The sequence below is a fragment of the Rattus rattus genome, chromosome 5 (genome assembly GCF_011064425.1).
Source record: "Rattus rattus isolate New Zealand chromosome 5, Rrattus_CSIRO_v1, whole genome shotgun sequence".
Lineage (NCBI taxonomy): Eukaryota > Metazoa > Chordata > Mammalia > Rodentia > Muridae > Rattus > Rattus rattus.
Genome location: NC_046158.1, coordinates 78,520,007 through 78,538,074, shown reverse-complemented (window position 1 = coordinate 78,538,074; position 18,068 = coordinate 78,520,007). Strand labels below are relative to the sequence as shown.

The 18,068-nt window shown below is 37.7% G+C and overlaps 1 gene segment (V, D, J or C); it reads right to left on the bottom strand.

Annotated features, from left to right (window-relative positions):
• Positions 1-5,152: 5,152 nt before the first annotated feature.
• On the bottom strand, positions 5,153-14,673 carry LOC116900907. The segment is given in 3 exon segments: positions 5,153-5,285; positions 14,248-14,527; positions 14,615-14,673. Coding segments are annotated over 3 exon segments (459 nt in total).
• Positions 14,674-18,068: the final 3,395 nt, after the last annotated feature.

Below are 18,068 nucleotides of genomic sequence, written 5' to 3'. Positions count from 1 at the left end.
TTTTGTTGGTAGAAAAGTGATTGGTTCAGATTCTAGTATGCATTCGACAAGACCAATATTGCAGAGATCCCATACTTATCGGTCATTTTTAGAATCATTTTTGTCTGGTCAAAGAGAGTAAAAAGAATTCTGACATATAAATCGGAGAACCAATACTGGAAACAGCACTTGGATTCAGGGTTATGGAGCAGTTCACCCTATTTGAAAGACTGTTAGGCAACAGAGTGCTCTTGGACCTCCCAGACTCAGGTCTATATGAGAAGCTGGTAGAGGAAACGGCATGTCTCTCTTAGTAGGTTGGCTGACTAGAAGGAGCAGAAGGGCTCCTTGGAAGCTTGAGTTTAGGCAAATGGGGTTGGGGCAAAGGAAATAAGACAACGAACTTAGCTAAAAAATCCCTTCCTAATAAGGGGACAGGGCATATTGGCACTACCGAAAAGGAATGTATGAGAGTACACTCCTAAAAATGTAGCTAAACAGTTGGGTTTAGTGAGAAGGTAAGGTTTTCCCTCTACCCCAACAGTAGGCAAACTTGAGAGAGATGTGATTCCCCAAAGCTCCATTAGGACCGAGTAAGTGGCCACAGTGTCCAAGACGAAAGAGATGGGCTGCCCACAACCCATGAGGGTTACCCAGGGCTCCATGATGGTGACGGAAGTGGTCGGGTCTAGGGAACTCTTGCCCCTTCATTTATTCATAGCCAAGCCTAAGAGATCAGCTGAGGGTTACCTGGACGTGATGTCACCCTGTCCTGCACAACATGAGGGCAATTGATTTCTCTTGATGTCACTGCGACCTGACCTCTTGGCTTTCAGGGAGTAGGGAAAGACCTTGCTCAATGACCTTGTTTACCATATTTGTAGCAGGAGCCTGGTGTTCTTAGCCTTAGAAGAACAGGAGTTCTGGTCAGTGGCTGTGTCCGGTCAGATAGCTTTTGCCAGCATATGGTTCTTTAGTCTGTAATACTTCTCTCCCATGGTACACTTTAAAGGCCAGCGCCAAAACTTCTGCCTGTGGAGTTAGGGACCCACTTTCTAGCTTTTTAAATTCGTTTTTTTATGTCAGGGTAGCTCTGGGGAAAGAAATAGGTCATCAGAAATTGCTTACCTTCTAGGATGTCAGGGTCCAAATTAGTGTATCGTAATAAAGACCTTGTAAGGCATTCTAAAAATTGCATGGGTTTTCCTCTTTTTCCTAGATTACTTCTTGCAGTTTTTCAAAATTCAGTAGTTTTAAGACTTCCCTGCTCCTAAATTCCATGGCATTCATCAGGAAGTAAATTATTAGTAAAGATCATATGTCAAGACAGGTTAGGAATGAAAAATCTTAAATAACTTTGATACGTTTTATAAATAGAGAAAAGGAATGAGAAAAGCATGCCATGTGTGAGACTGTGCCAGGACAAATTTAATCCTGTAACACTGAGCACAACAAGCTTTGGGAATGGCTAATCTGCAGAGCAAGGGGGAGATTGAGGATGTGCACACAGGCGTGCACAGCTGAGGCACTGGCAGGCAGAGCTAGGACCGATAAAATTCTTTCACCCATATAAAGTAATTTGTAGTCTGAAGGCTGATATGTTCTGCTCTTCTCTCTCGTGGATACTAACACTATAGGTGGCTCAAGCCTTGCACTCCTTTAATACTTTGCATGTGGCCAGAGCACAGCACAAGGCTGAAGATTTCACTCGAGGATTTACACCATGTGCAAAAGTCACTTTCAGTGAGGATACAGAATAAACCTGAGTGTCCTTCCTGAACTCTTAGCACTGATGCTGCTCTGGTCTTTTCAGGTGAGACATAAGTGTGGCTACCTTTATTTTTATGGAAATTATCTTGCTATGGTTAACACTGTATGCCCGTTGTGCCTCTTCTACCTCAGGTATGAGATGTGGTACTTAGGTTAACCAGTCTTTATCCACTCTATTTGTATCTCTTGGAGACTGATTAATCATCAGTTGCCAAAACGATGAGAACGTTGATACTTGGTTATTCTGGCACCAGCAGAAATCAGGGAATTCACCTCAACACTGATGTATAAGGCATGAATACTTGAATACTGGGGTCCCATTGAGGCTCTGTGGCAGTGGATCTAGGACAAATTACTCTCTCATCATCAGCAACCTGAAGCTTAATGAGATTGTGACTTACTACAATGCACAGGCTAGCAGTCTTCCTCTCACAGTGATACAAGTCATAGCAAAATGTCCTCAGGTGTCAATAGAGAATTCTGAGCTGCCTCATCTACTTTTTGATGTGCATGGACTTGCTAACATTCGTAATACCCACTCAGGCTTCAAAACTATTTTGAGAATTGGAGAAATGTATCAATGTGACCTGTCTGCTTTTAATTCTCTTCCTCTCAAGACAAAGAGAAGAGGTAAAAACAAACAAAACAAAAGAAAACAATAAAAAAACAAAAAAAAGTCTCATAATTTACCCAAGAACATTTTAATTTATGTTTGTGTAATCCTAGCTGTGGTGGTTTTTGTAATTTACACAGTAAAAAAGACCTTCTAATTGTACCTCAAATAGGCTATTTTTATTAAGGGAACTGATGACTGGTTAACAGCATCTTGATGGTCTGTTATTTTCTATTGTATTCTGCGATATCTCCTGAAGCTTGCATTTTATATGGTGGCTTCAACTTTGGATAATTTCATGGCAGTTTTAAGAAATCGCAGTGAAGAGTTTGTTAAAGTTGGAGGAGGCAATTTAGTATGTTCAGGCCCTTTTGTATATACTATCTTCGGATATTTCAAACATATCTATTTCTTTCAGACATACCATGGTATACTTGGTTTTACTCCATATCCCTTTCCAATCCTTAGGGCTCAAAAACTGAAAAGATTACTCTAATCGCATCAGATCTTTTAACCTCATTTCTTTCAAGTATTTTTATTATGGCAATGCAATGGTCTCTAACACAATAATTTACTGTTTCCTATTATTTGAAGAAGGTTAATATTAGAAATTGAGGATTCATAATTTTCATTCATGGAAAAAGTATTCAAGCCATGCTTTATCTCTACACTTATGTAGATGACTGTGTCTTCATAATCATTGCTCCATGAAACAACACCGGTGATTTTCCAGGTGCTAAAATATCAACTAATGGAGCTTTATACTAAAGAACAAGATCTGTATTTAGTATATCAGGCCTAAAAGTGATAAAATTATGAAAACACAGTGTGAGAAATAAAATATTGGAGTATCAATTGTGAGAGTGTTGAGAATTGATCATTTTTTAATGAGTAAGGGTTCTTATTGACTCACATAGTGAGTAAGAAAAAGAAGAATGATGTTGATTAGACAATAGTCTTGTTAATATTTCCATTTCTTTAATATGCAAAAAGCTGATATTCAAGGAGACAAAGTGCTAACTTCATTTTAATTAGATACTTGATTACATACATAAAAGGCTGCTAGTTTATCAACTATTTTGAGTAATAATTTGAGTTTCTAGTATGATATTTCAATAGGACTCTTTAATTAGGAGATTTATTTTAATGAGAATTGAGACTCAAATTAAGAGAGAGCAGAATCACCCTGCAACTAAAAGCAGATTTGTGAATAGATGTAAAGATTATAGAAACAGAGTGATCATCCTATGTGGCTTTGGGAACAAGTTTTTGAAGCACATAGTCAGACACTTTGTGTTTTTATTGCTCAGAGATCCCTGGACTATAGAGAATATACAGAATCTACCTTACATATAGTAGTGCCACAGACCACCCCAGCTGGGTGTTGGGTTTCCTGGGACTTTGGTCCTTAAAGACTTGGTGAGTAAGGATTCAGCTGTGACAAACAGAAACAAACACAGATACAGTGTGAATCTGAGTGTACTTTGTGACTTTCGAACAGGGGCTTTTATACAGGAGAAACAGGTATTACAATTTTAAAAGATGTGTTCACTGAAGCAGCTACAAAGCATAATTATCACACTCACCTGGCACAAGAAAAAAAAAACATTCAGGTATTACACTATCTAAAGAGTAGGTTAAAAGAATCAATTATGAATGAAATAGATAATATCATTATCAGTTAATAGAACAAAAAATCACTTATAGAGAGTATCAAACTTCCAGTAGTGGGTATAAAAGATATTCATGGGAACTTGGATTATGACCCCTAGGTCCTGAACAAGTAAATAAATTCCCATGGGATAATTTTTATCTAACATCGACCTTCTTCCTTATTAAAGGTCCTCAAAGTTCAATTTAAAACTGTATTTTAAATCAGTGCTTTCTATACCAAAATATCAGAGCCCACCTCAATTACACATGCATAGCCACACAAGATCATATATTGTTGGGAGGGTTTTCATCAAAGTACTATTTTGTAATTATATAAATGATTATTAGGCAAATCACTAGATCTCTTGGAGAAAAGTCATGGCAAGTGACGCCATCTCAAGGGGTGGATTCTTATCCAATTTTCTGACTTAAAATCTCAGTCTATATCAGGAACACGTCATAAATACAGAAAAGGAATAGAAGAAGATAAAGCAGACAAACTGCCATGAGAACTATGGCTCAATATTTTTCTCTGACTAGAGAACTCCACAACCTATTCCAGGAGACCTTCTTCCTTGGAGTCTAATGCCCTCAGTCTGTGGAACTTGTCACACAAAATCTACTGGGGATGTGTGGCATAGTGGTTAATTTTCTGACTATCATTTACTGTCTTATAATACTCAGTTAATGGATATAATGCAGATTCTACATTTCTGTGTCAGAGTGCATTTACATGTAGAAAGTATCTTCATTTTCTTTCCGGTAGACCAAGCTGATTGTGCAATGCAGATGCTTAGTACTGATGAGCACAATATAAGTTTCTGTGCTATAGAAGCAGAAAATAATGACACAGAGTTACCCTTTCATTTCTAAAAAAAATTTGAGAGTATCCTGTTAAGCCAGGTTTCATCTGAAAATATTTTCAGGCAATAAAGGATACAGGAGTTCAGGCACAATGACAGACACCCAGCTTCACACTCCTGTTACTCCAAGTGCATTATGTTCTGACATGACCCACTATGGAAGGGTTACTCCAATAGTAGCAAGAAGAACAACGTTAAACACATTCAGACTCTAGGTTCCTGATGATGAAGGTGAATTCTGGCCACTGCCTCTAAACCTCAATTAGACTTAATCTTACAAGTCAGATGAACCATAGATCAAGAATTTTGGAGATTTTCCTGATGTCTGTTGGTTCCATCCTGACCAGCAAGCAACTGTACATTTTGTTCCTTCAAAGGTTTGGATAAAATGAGGGAGCCTGTCATATCTGGATGTCACATCTGTAAAAAGACAGTTAAGATACAAATTGAAAAATCCCTGATATGAAGTATGTTAAATGAGAAGTTACTTAAATTACCAGACATCCTTTACAGTAAAAGATAAGCAAATTCATACTGCTGTTATTCTTTAATTAAGGAAGAAGAGCAGGAACCAAAGAAAAGGATTGTCGGCCTCATGTCCATTGTGTATTCTGACAGCAACTGGTTCTTCTGAGGGTGTTCCGTTCTCAGTTCAGTGGTTTGCTGCTGGCATTCGCCTATGTATTTGCTGTATTCTGGCTGTGTCTCTTAGGAGAGATCTACATCCAGTTCCAGTAGGCCTGCATTTCTTTACTTTATCCATCTTATCTGGTTTGGTGGCTGTATAAGTATGGGCCACATGTAGGGCAGGCTCTGAATGGGTGTTCCTTCTGTCTCTGTTTTAAACTTTGCCTCCCTATTACCTGCCAAGGATATTCTTGTTCCCATTTTAAAGAAGGAATGAAGCATTCGCATTTTGCTCCTCCTTCTTGAGATTCATGTGTTCTGTGTATCTTGGGTAATTTAGGCATTTGGGCTAATATCCACTTATCAATGAGTGCATACCATGTGTGTTTTTTTTTTTTTTTTTTTTTGTGATTGGGTAACCTCACTCAGGATGATATTTTCCAGTTCTATCCATTTGCCTATGAATTTCATAAAGTCATCCTTTTTGATAGATGAGTAATATTTCATGATGTAGAAGTACCACATTTTCTGTATCTACTTTTCTGTTGAAGGGCATCTGGGTTCTTTCCCGCTTCTGGCTATTATAAGTTAAGACTGCTATGAACTTAGTGGAACATGTGTCTTTGTTATATTTTGGGGCATCTTTGGGGTATATGCCTAAGAGAGCTATTGCTGGGTCCTCTGGTAGTTCAATGTCCAATTTTCTGAGGAACCTCCCGACTGATTTCCAGAATGGTTGTACCAGTCTTCAATTGTTTTGGGAGACTTTTAATGACTGCTTCTATTTCTTTAGGCGTGATGGTGTTGTTTAACTGGTTTATCTGTTCCTGATTTAACTTAGGTACCTGGTATCTGTCTAGGAAATTGTCCATTTCCTCCAGATTTTCAAGTTTTGTTGAATATAGGCTTTTGTAGTAGGATCTGATGATTTTTTGAATTTCTTCTGATTTTGAATGATGTCTCGATTTTCATTTCTGATTTTGTTAATTTGGATACACTCTATGTGTCCTCTCATTAGTCTGGCTTATGGTTTATCTATCTTGTTGATTTTCTCAAAGAACCAGCTTTTGGTTCTGTTGATTCTTGTATAGTCCTTTTTGTTTCTACTTGGTTGATTTCAGCACTGAGTTTCAGTGAATCCTGCCTTCTTCTCCTCCTGGGTGTATTTGTTCTTTTTGTTCTAGAGCTTTTAGGTGTGCTGTCAAGCTGCTGCTCTATGCTCTCTCCTGTTTGATTTTTGAGGAACTCAGAGCTGTGAGTTTTCCTCTTAAGCACAGCTTTCATTGTGTCCCATAAGTTTGTGTATGTTGTGCCTTCATTTGCATTAAATTCTAAGAAGTCTTTATTTTCTTTCTTTATTTTTTCCTTGACCAGGTTATCATTGAGTAGAGCATTGTTCATCTTCCATGTATATGTGGGCATTCTTTCCTTACTGTTACTGAAAACCAGCTTTAGCCTGTTTTGGTCTGATAAGATGCATTTGAATATTTCTAATTTTCTGTGTCGGTTGAGGCCTGTTTTATGACCGATTATATGGTCAATTTTGGAGAAAGTACCATGAGGTGGTGAGAAAAATGTACATCCTATTGTTTTAGGATAGAATGGTGTATACTTATCTGTTAAGTCCATTTAGTTCATGACTTCTCTTAGTCTGTCTATGTCTCTGTTTAATTTCTGTTTCCATGATCTGTCCATCGATGAGAGTAGGGTGTTGAAATCTCCTACTATTATTGTGTGAGGTGCAATGTGTGCTTTGAGCTTTAGTAAGTTTTCTTTTATGTATGTAGGTGCCCTTGTATTTGGGGCATAGATATTTAGGATTGAGAGTTCATCTTGGTGGATTTTTCCTTTGATGAATATAAAGTGTCTTTCCTTATCTTTTTTGATGAATTTTAGTTGAAAATTGATTTTATTTGATATTAGAATGGCTTCTCCAGCTTGCTTCTTCTGACCATTTGCTTGGAAATTTGTTTTCCAGCCTTTTACTCTGAGGCAGTGTCTGTCTTTGTCTCTGAGGTGCTCATGGTACTTTTTAATTAGGAGATTTTTTTTTCCTGGAGCTGGGGACCGAACCCAGGGCCTTGTGTTTGCTAGACAAACACTCTACCACTGAGCCAAATCCCCAACCTCAGGAGATTTTTTAAAATGAGTATTGAGAATCAAATTAGGAGAGAGCAGTATCAACCTGCAACTATAAACAGATGTGTAAATAGATGTAAAGATTATAGAAACACAGTGACCATCCTATTTGGCTTGTAGAAAACGTATTTAAAGCACACATTCAGTCACTTTGTGTTATTATTGCTTAGAGATCCCTGGATTCTAGAGGATATAAAGAATCTACCTTAATTATAGTGGTGCCAAGGAGCACATCAGGTGGCTCTCCGGTTTCCTGGGACAATGATCCTTGAAAGCAAGGTAAGGATTCAGCAGTCAGAAACAGAAACAAACACAGAGGCAGTTTGAATGGGAATGTATTTTGCAGCTTTCAAACAGGGGGTTTTATGCAGGAAAAACAAGTATTACAATCCTAAAAGATGTGATCACTGAAGCAGCTACAAAGAATAATTATCATAATCATCTGGCACTAGATAGTACAAAATCATTCAGGTATTAAAGTTTCTTAAGAATCAAGTATGAATGAAATAGATAACATCATTATCACTTAACAGAACTAAAAATCACTTATAGTTATTAGAAGACTTCTAGGAAAGAGTTCAAAAGATCTTCATTGGCACTTGGTTACAACCCCTACGTCCTCAACAAGTTAATAAATTCCCATAGGTAATTTTTATCTAACATCTAGTTTCTGTCTTATTAAAACACCTCAAAGTTCAATTTAAAAGTGTACTTAAAAACAATGCTTTCTATACCAAAATGTCAGACCCCACCATAATTACACCGGTATAGCCATACAAGTTCATATGTTTTGAGGGTTTCCCTCAAAATAGTATTTTGTAATGAAATAAATGATTATGAAGCAAAGCACTAGATCTCTTGGAGAAAAGGTCATGGCCAGTGACCCCATCTCAAGGCAGGGTTTATCCAATTTTCTCACTTAAAATTTCAGTCTAGGGCATCAGGAACATGTCATAAATATAAAAAAAAAAGAATAAAAGAAGATAAAGCAGACAAACTGCCATACAAACTATGACTCAATATCTTTCTCTGGCTAGAGAGTTCTACAACCTGTTCCAGGAGACCTCCTCCCTTTGGAGTCTAATGCCTCAGTCTGTGGAACTTGTCACACAAAGTCTATTGGGATTTGTGTGGCATAGTGGCCAATTTTCTGACTATCAGATACTATCTTATAATAGCCAGTTAATGGATATAATGCAGATTCTACATTTCTGTGCTAGAGTGCATTTTCATGTGTAAAGTATTTTCATTATGCTTATGGTAGACAAGGGTGATGTGCAATGCAGATGCTTAGTATACAATGGCCTAAGTGATGATGAACAGAGGATAAGTGCATGTGCAATGGTAGCACAAGACAATGACTTAGGCTCTTGACTCTACTAAAACTTGAGAGTATCCTGTTAAGCCAATTTATCTGAAAACATTCTCAGGCAACAGAGGAAACAGGAGTTCAGGCACAATGACAGACATCCAGCTTCACACTCCTGTTACTCCAAGCAGATTATGTTGTGACTAGCCCTACTGTGCTAGGGTTACTCCAATATTGGCAAGAGGAACAAGATGAAACACATTCAGACTCCAGGTTCCTGATGATGAAGGTTAAATCTGTCTACTCTGTTTGAACCTCAATGAGACTGAATCTTCTAAGGCAGATGAACTGTAGATCAAGAATTTTGGAGATTTTCCTGATGTCTGTTGGTACTATCCTGACCAGCAAGCAACTGTACATTTTGTTTCCTCAAAGGTTTAGATAAAATGGTGGAGTCTGGCCTATCTAGTTGTCACCTCTTACAAAAGATAATTAAGATGCAAATCTAATAATCCACATATAACAGAGATTAAATGAGAAGTTACTTAAACTATCAGACATCCCTCAAATTAAAGGATAAGCAAATTCATATTGTTGTTATTCTTTAATTAAGGAAAAGCAGCAGAAACCCAAGAAACAGAGTGTGGGCCTCCTGTCCATTCTGTATTCTGACAGCAACTGATTCTTCTGAGGGTGTGAGTCCCCTGTGAAGAAGTCCTCATGGCTCAGGACTGGGCTAGGTCATATGCAAATCAGGAGCACTTTGTCAAGTCTGAGAACAGCTACATATTGGATAACTTCAATAACTCACCCTGAAGAAGCATCTGCAGGTGTCTCAGAATAGAATTTTGATGCATAATTTTCTACAAAATGCAAAAATTTATCTTGAGCTCTGCAAGTAGCATGGGATTTTGAAGAACTCTGGATAATGCTTTCCATGCTACTATCTCATTAAGACCTAGTCATCTACTACAGCACAATCTCAAATGTACAAGCAAGTTCGCAAGCTCTTTTCATTGCTGAATCATTATCTTCTTTGCTCTATTCCCTGTAATGCACAGTATGGTGTACATGCGCAATAAAAACAAACACAACCATGATAGAATTTTTATTTCATATCAGTGAAAAAAATGGGCTCAGGTTTCCACATTTTATCCCACCACACAAGCATTGCCTCCTTGTGACATACAAACTATCCAACTATCATTTCTCCTGATGTAGATAACATTTCCTCTTCTGTAGTTTTCTGCCCTATTCAGCCAGAGTGAATTGATGGATACTGTGTTTATCAGGCTTGGCTCAAGAGCATATTCATTTACTTCTTCCTAATATCAGTTTGATATTCCCTCTTTTCACTGACTCATATTATTATCCCTGTTTTCCTTTTTTGAACATAGGAAAAGTATCCAGTCTTGTGAAAATATTTGCTGAGTCTTGGGGAGGAAAATTCCAAAAGCACAGAAAGTATCTGTCCCTAGTGGACCTTCAATCTGCATATGGTCTTCTGCCTTGTTTTCATGCTTCCCTGAGATATAATCTATAGTATGTGTCAGACAATTTTCTTTAAATTAATTTGCCATCAGTAAGTTTTCATGGAGCTGATATGTTAACATTTAATATTTGCTCACAAACATTTAATCAAGCGTTGTCTAATCTTTTGTTTCTAATCAGGATTTTCTGACCTCAAACAGTCAGGCTTGATCACCTCCTTCTTTATTGAATCTGTGTATAAAATGTATACCAGAATCTAAAGTAAACTATGTGCAGCATTGCAGTTAGTTGTTCTGATGCTACTTGTATTTCAGTGGTGATATTGAACCCAAAATCTGGTTACTGCAAGGAGGAGATAGTCTGCAGGTAGATGCTAAGTGACTCTGACGCCAAATTATTTCTGATAGTTAAATAAAGATGCCATCACTCAATACCTAGGCAGAAAAGGCATAGGTGAGCTTGAGGTATCCAGGGCTGGAAGTTGGAGAGAGTTACCAGGGAGAAGAGGAAGAAGTCCCCTGGCTTAGAAATAAAGACAATGTGACCCTGAGGGATGGCCAATTAAGAGCAGCCCATTGGAAGCAGAGTATGTAATAACTCAGATTTATTGATAGGAAAGTAGTTTCTAAAAACATAGAGGGTAGGCATCTGTCAAGCTTTTGTGGTGTTTAATGCTTTTTGTAAATACAAAGGCTGTGTGTGCTTTTTATTCCAAAGGTTCAGAAGCTGGGTAGAAACCACAGGGATTTAATACTTTCTACAATACAGCATTAGGCTCTGGTCTACCTCATTCCTTTTGGCTCCTTTCATTCCCAGGTAATCTCCTGCTTTCACAAGAGAAAATTCACAAGTGGCATGTAAAAAAAGACTTTGAGACCCTCAAATGAAAGATTAGAGACACCCCTGCAGAAGGAGGTAAGAAAGAACAATGTGGCAAAAATTGGGTAAGGCAGTACTTCTTGCTGACTAGTGCTTCATTAAAAAAAAATGTAGAACTCCTGTATTTAGTGCACATCTGCTAGATTGCTGCAATATAATATTGACAGTGACTATAATTGGATCCTGATGAAGGGACAGTCATTGTTGGGGTTGGGGAGAAAATGAAGCAGAATATCCAAATTCATCAGCCACGTGCAAAAAATTCTAATATAATTTGGGTCACATGGGCATGGTATCAGTTGTTATCAATATGATATAGGATGAGTGTGAGCGCCAGAATTCTGAGGACTAAGAGACAGCTTCCTTACATGAGTACGAATTAGACAATGAAGCATTAAAAGAAGTAAAATTAGCAAAAGATGGGGTTTGTGGAGTATGGACAACATGTGAACAGAAGCTGAAATTTTACACATGGAACCTAAGGCTCCTCCTCTTCCACCAAATTCAGGGTCTTATTCTCTCACAGTTCACCCAGATTGGGAAGATTTTTATCATAAATTCAAAGATGAATTCTCTACCTCATGGAGGTTTAATCTCCTGTTTAACTGAAGATGACACACACCCTTTGTGAGTGTGTGTGTGTGTGTGTGTGTGTATGTGTGTGTGTGTGTGTGAGCACACACGTGTCTGTGTATGTGTTTGGGTGTGTGTTTTAAAAGCCTTTAAAGATAAAAAAATATATGAAATTATCTTTTTGTTGAAAAATCTGTACATAAAGTTGTTCCATTATTTGTTTGTATGTTGTTTGTTCATTTATTTATTTATTTATTTATTTATTCACTTTCTATCCAAATCACCGCCCCCTGTTGTGGTCACATGACACAAAGTCCCCTTCTCATTCACTTCTGAGAGTGCAAATTCCCCTCTTTCCCCACTTTTCACCCTATCCTCATGCATTGTATCTCTGCAGATGTACGAATATCCTTTCCAATGATACCAGACAAAGCAGCACAGTAAGGGAATGGAATCCACAAGTTGGCATCAGTTTAGGGATAGCCTCCAGTTCAGTTGTTGGGGAAACTGCATGTAGATTAAGCTAGACATCTGCTGCATGTGTGCAGGGGCCTTGGGTTCCACCCATGGAGGCTTTGGTTAGTGGTTCAGTCTCTGAGAGCCCCCCAAGATTCTAGATTATTTTACTCTGTCGGTCTTCTTGTGGAGTTCTTATGACTTCCCTGAAGGTCACTCAATCCTTCCCCAATCTCTTTCAAAAGTCTCCCTGTGCTATGTTCAATGTTTGGCTGAGACTCTCTGCATCTGCTTTTGTCTGCTGCTGCTGCTGGGTGGAGCCTCTCAAAAAGCAGTAATGCTAGGCTCTTGTCATGCCTGTTCTTTTGAGTCTGGTTTACCTCACTCAGGAAAATATTTTCTAGTTCCATTCATTTGCCTTCACAATTCCTGATATCCTTGTGTTTAATACCTGGTTAGTATTCCGTTGCATAAATGAACAACAGTTTCTGTATCCATTCTTTGGTTGAGTGACATCTGATTGTTTCCAGATTCTGTCTATTACAAATAAAGCTTCTATGAACATAGTGCAGCACATGTCCCAGTGGTATGGTGGATCATATTTTGGGTGCATGCCCAGGAATGGTGTAAATGGATCTTCAGGTGGAACTCTTCCCAATTTTATGGAAAATATCCATATTAATTACCAGAATGGTTGGACAAGTTTGCACTAAATGGAAATTCATTCGACTGAAAACCTTCTGTAAATCAAAGAACTCTGTCAATAGGACAGAACAGCAGCCTACAGGTTAGGAAATGATCTTCACCAACCTGACAGCAATCACTGAATTGCCAAAAAACATAAAGTTATTGACACCAATAAACCAAATAACCTATTTAAATCTTTGACACAGAGATAAGAAGAATTCTCAACAAGGGAATCCTGAATAGCTGAAAAGCATTTAAAGAAATGGTCAGAGTCCTCAGTCATCAGGGAAATGCAAATGAAGCAACATTGATGTTTCATCTTGCACTCACCAGAATGGCTAAGATCAAAAGCTTAAGTGAGAGCTCATGCTGTTTAGGATGTAAAGCAAGAGGAGTATTCTTCTAGTACACATGTTTATTAAAAGCTTTAAACAAAGACTTGGTGCTAAAATAAAATAAAAAAAAATTACAAATAAATATTATTTCACCAAACACATAAATTTCTAATGAATCTACTCAAATGGAAGAGCAATTATTAATTGTGAAATATGGAACCAGTCTTATATTACAGAGGACAAATATGGTTGTAAAATTCTCTAGTGACAACAGGCAGGTACTTAGAGTAAAATTTACAAAAAGGCAAGAATTCATAAACACCATTGGGAGCATCAATACCATAATACTGATCCTTGGGAACAGGTCTTGAGACCACACACTTACACTTCAAATCTTTGACATGAAACTTAGATATAATTTCAAAATGAATAGCACATTTCTGTCTGTCTTAAGCTTCAACATTGCATATGTCTACTTTGCACCTTCCAAAAGCCATTTAATAGCTTTTCAGGAGACTCCAATTGAGTTTTTAACACCAAACATTGTTTGGATCATCTACGTTGACTTTTTGCTTTATTACAATTCCATCTGAGAATAGCACATAGATTCCTCAGATAAAATGACCACAATAGTTCATGAAGTCTACAGAGAATAAGTAATGTTTGTACTACTGAAGCATATGCAGTACAGAGCAATCTCATGGGCCTCTGATGCCCAAACCATTCAAATTCTTCAAAGCCTGGCTACATCTGAGACATTATGTCAGTAATAGAAAGAACCAAAAGAACAGCTGTGAAAACCCAACCTCACACATCTGCATCTCTGGGTGGTTTATGTTATGGTTTGTATCACTGTGGGGCCAACTGTTATACTGCTGGCAGAAATATATGGCAACATCTTCAGGCTGCAGGCTGCTGATGGCGAGTGTGTAATCTGTACCAGATCCACTGCCACTGAACCTTGACGGGATGCCCGTTTGCAAACTCTTTGCATTATATATCAGGAGTTTGGGAGCTTCTCCAAGCTTTTGCTGATACCAGGCTAAGTTGTTGTAAATACTCTGACTTGCTTTGCAGCTGAGAGTGACTCTGTCTCCCACAGATGCTGACAGGAGTGAAGGAGACTGGGTCATCTGGATGTCACATCTCATGGCTGATATTGGAAATACACATCAAATACAAACTGTTAACAACATGAAAAACATAACTTTTCAAAGTACCAGGATATGGTCCATCTTACCTGGGAGGCAGAACAGCAAAAACCCTAAAAGTTGAATTGGAGCCATCTTGACTGTCCTGTGTCCTGTCTGTGAATGAATACAAAAGTGTCCAGATTGTCTAATAAGAAGGCATAGTTCAGTGGGCTGTGTTCTAAAATATGCAAATTATCTGCAGTCTGGCACAGCTGCATGGCTGTTTTGGTTCTTTAATTTAATGAGGACCTGATGTCTCTGCCATTCTCAGAACTCAGGTTGGGATGCATAGATTTTTCTGACAGGAAGTGTGTTTATTTCTCTTCAGAAGGAGAAGAACAATGTCAGGCCAGGTTCCTGTAAAGAGTGTATTATGTTCATTAAAATTTTCTGCCATGCTTTCCTCAAGAGAGCTCCAACTCATAAGGGAATTTTTCACTATGACACAGACCTGACCTGAAAAGACCTGGAAAACAATACAGAGGCCCCTTTTATAGGTGCCTGGCAATACTATTGGAAACAGTGTCTTCTTTTTGTTCCCCATCCCTGGTCCTCTTAATATGAAGTTTTGCAAAAGCAAAAACTCAATACACAGTGAACAAGACAACATAAAAATGTGATTCCTAAATGGCAGGACCTGCATTCACTTAATTGTCATCTACATAAACTGATGTGACTGAATGCATTGATGCTTCCCACCTGGTGTCTGATCTTTCTCTGAGGTCATGGTCACTCAGATCATTATTCCTATTCTTTCTCATAGGTTTTGACCCTAAGCGATACCCAAGCAGATGCCCTTTCTCTACTATGTGGTCATTCAGATTCTTAAAAAATTAAACATTCTTTTCACTTCTTTCTGTTTTTATAACTTTAAGAAACAAAACTTTATTTTATTCATATCAACATACTTTGCATAGTACAAGGATTAGAGATAGTTTTAAACAAAAAAAAAAACTTGGTAGAATTTCTCAGGAGAGATATTATCTACAGTAACACCTACTCTAAGTTTTATAAGTGGGTCAGTGAAACAAATGTTTGTTAGTTTGCTTTCTAGTCAGTGATGATATCTAATATCTCAAAGAAGTAATAAACATTGAATGCCTATGGAAGGGATGAACAGTAGTTATTATATCAATACCCACACATATAAATTCATGTACCAAAATATTTTATTCCAGTTCTAAGCATAGTATATATTTATTTGTGAATCTTTAAAATGTGGAAACATAAAGTAACAGTTCTCCCTATACCAATTCATATTGCCCTTTTTTTTCTGTAGACTTCATTTTGCTTCAGACTCCATGGCCACAGAACAAATGACAGAGGGAAGACTTAGTTTGTTGAAGATTGAAGAGTTGATGAAAGCCCCATGTTGTCTATCATACCCATTTCACACACAGAAGAGAATAATCAGCTCCCTGAAAATATAAAAAGAGAGCAATGAGTGATCTGTGTTCACATAGGGGATAGACTCTTCCCCAGAGTATGCTTTGTTCACTGTAAGCCACATCCTTATTTCTGCATAAGCAGGGAAGTTGGGCCACACAAGTACCTTCAGTGAAGCCAGGTAGAACATGTGGCTGCAGGCAAACAGAACACTGATCTGGACACCAAGAAGCCTCTACTTGGAGTCCTCAAGAGGACATGTAGAATTTGCTTTTTCTCTGCTATGAAGGTAAAGATCCTTGATCTTTTTTCTCCTGCTGCTCTCAGTAACTGAGAGTCTATTATAGGTTTAAAAGTAACACGACTAAATAGGAAGAATCTATAGCACTAGATATATTTTTATTATCATCAAGTGTGTGGTAAATACAAATTCTTTTTGATCTACATATGTAAAATTAAATATAACTTTATGGAATGTGATGAATAAAGTATATAAATTTTTGAATAGTACATATATTTTATTAAAAGAAATGGTTCAGTGAATAAAAACACTTTTTATATGGAGAGGACTATTGCCGAAATGGGATTAACAACTATTTAACATTCTAGTTCCAGAGGATTTGGTGGCCTCTTATTTTTACCAGTAGCACCAGATATATACTTGTTTTAATGTGTATATTCATTCAGAACATGCAAACAAGTAAACAGAAAATAAAGTAAAACATACCATTGTAGAATAACAGAGGTAAGAGGGACAGGTAAGAATGTGGCATGATAAAATCACTACTAATTATTGAGTATTACTGGCTAGAAAGCAGGTTGATCTTTCACCAAAATTATTTTTACCACTAGCATGAAGGAGAGTAGGCATAATATGCAGGAGAGGATGAAGGAAGAGACAAATAATGCCATGGCTTGATCCTCCACACATTGCCTGTGTGGGAAGAAATAGATTGTAAGACAGTGTTTGACAGGTGAAGAATGTAAAATGGAAAAGAATATATCTTTAAAAGAAAATCCAACAGTGAACGTGCAGAAATCCTGAATAAGAGATAGTGCCCACAAGAGGAACATTAAACTCTTTGAACAGAAAAAAAGTTCAGCATGTAATGGAGAAAAACTAGAAATTAAGGGTCTGAATAATAGACCTGGCACCTGGAAAAATAATAGATATATAGGGTCAAGGTAAATCAACCCAATGGGAGAGGCAGCTACGCTGTTCAGAAGAATACAAGAGCCACTTGCTTCACTGAAGCTTCTACTTGCCCAATAATATATGATCATTCTTATCAAAAACTCTTTCACTGATGCATAATGTACTGTACAAGATATAGCATGACATACAAAACAAATGGTTGCTACCTACTGACCATGGTTCTTTTGTACAGGAGTCCTAGTGCATGCTCTTCTTTTTAATTGTGAAACTCTTTTACAATTTCATATCAGGCAAGACCATGAACTTTACTCAAATAAGGGAGAACCATGCTTGAGCAGAAGGAGTTACTGAAGCAAAGACTCCCTGACCCATCATATAAGAAAGAGCTATTTCTTCCAATGGAGAGCATTATGAACAGGTTGGGAAATATGCTGCTTGATTCCCAGTCTTGTTCATGAACAAGAAGCAAGTTGGAGAAGAAAGATTTTATTCAGGTTATACTTTCATATTGCTGTTCATCACCAAAGATAGACAGGACTGGAACTCAAGCAGGTATTGAAACGGGAGCTGGTGGTGAGGTCATGAGTAATGTTACTGCTTTGCTTCTCCTGCCATGCTCAGCTTGTTGTCTTATAGAACTGAAGACTGCTAGTCCAGGAATGGTTCCACCCTCAAGAGGCACTCTGTCCTTGACCACTAATTGAGAAAATGCCTTACATCTGAATGTCATGGAGGAATTTATTTAAGGGAGGCTCCATTCTCTGTAATAACTCTAGCTTTTGTCAAGATGATATACAAAACCAGTTGGGATATCAGATGTAGGAGTTCTCTGATGGAATTTTTGGGGTCACTTACGTATACTGCCTGATCATCTGCAAATAGTGATATTTTTACTTCTTCCTAGCCAATTTGTATCCCTTTGATCTCTTTTTGTTGTCTAATTTGTCTGACGTATATCA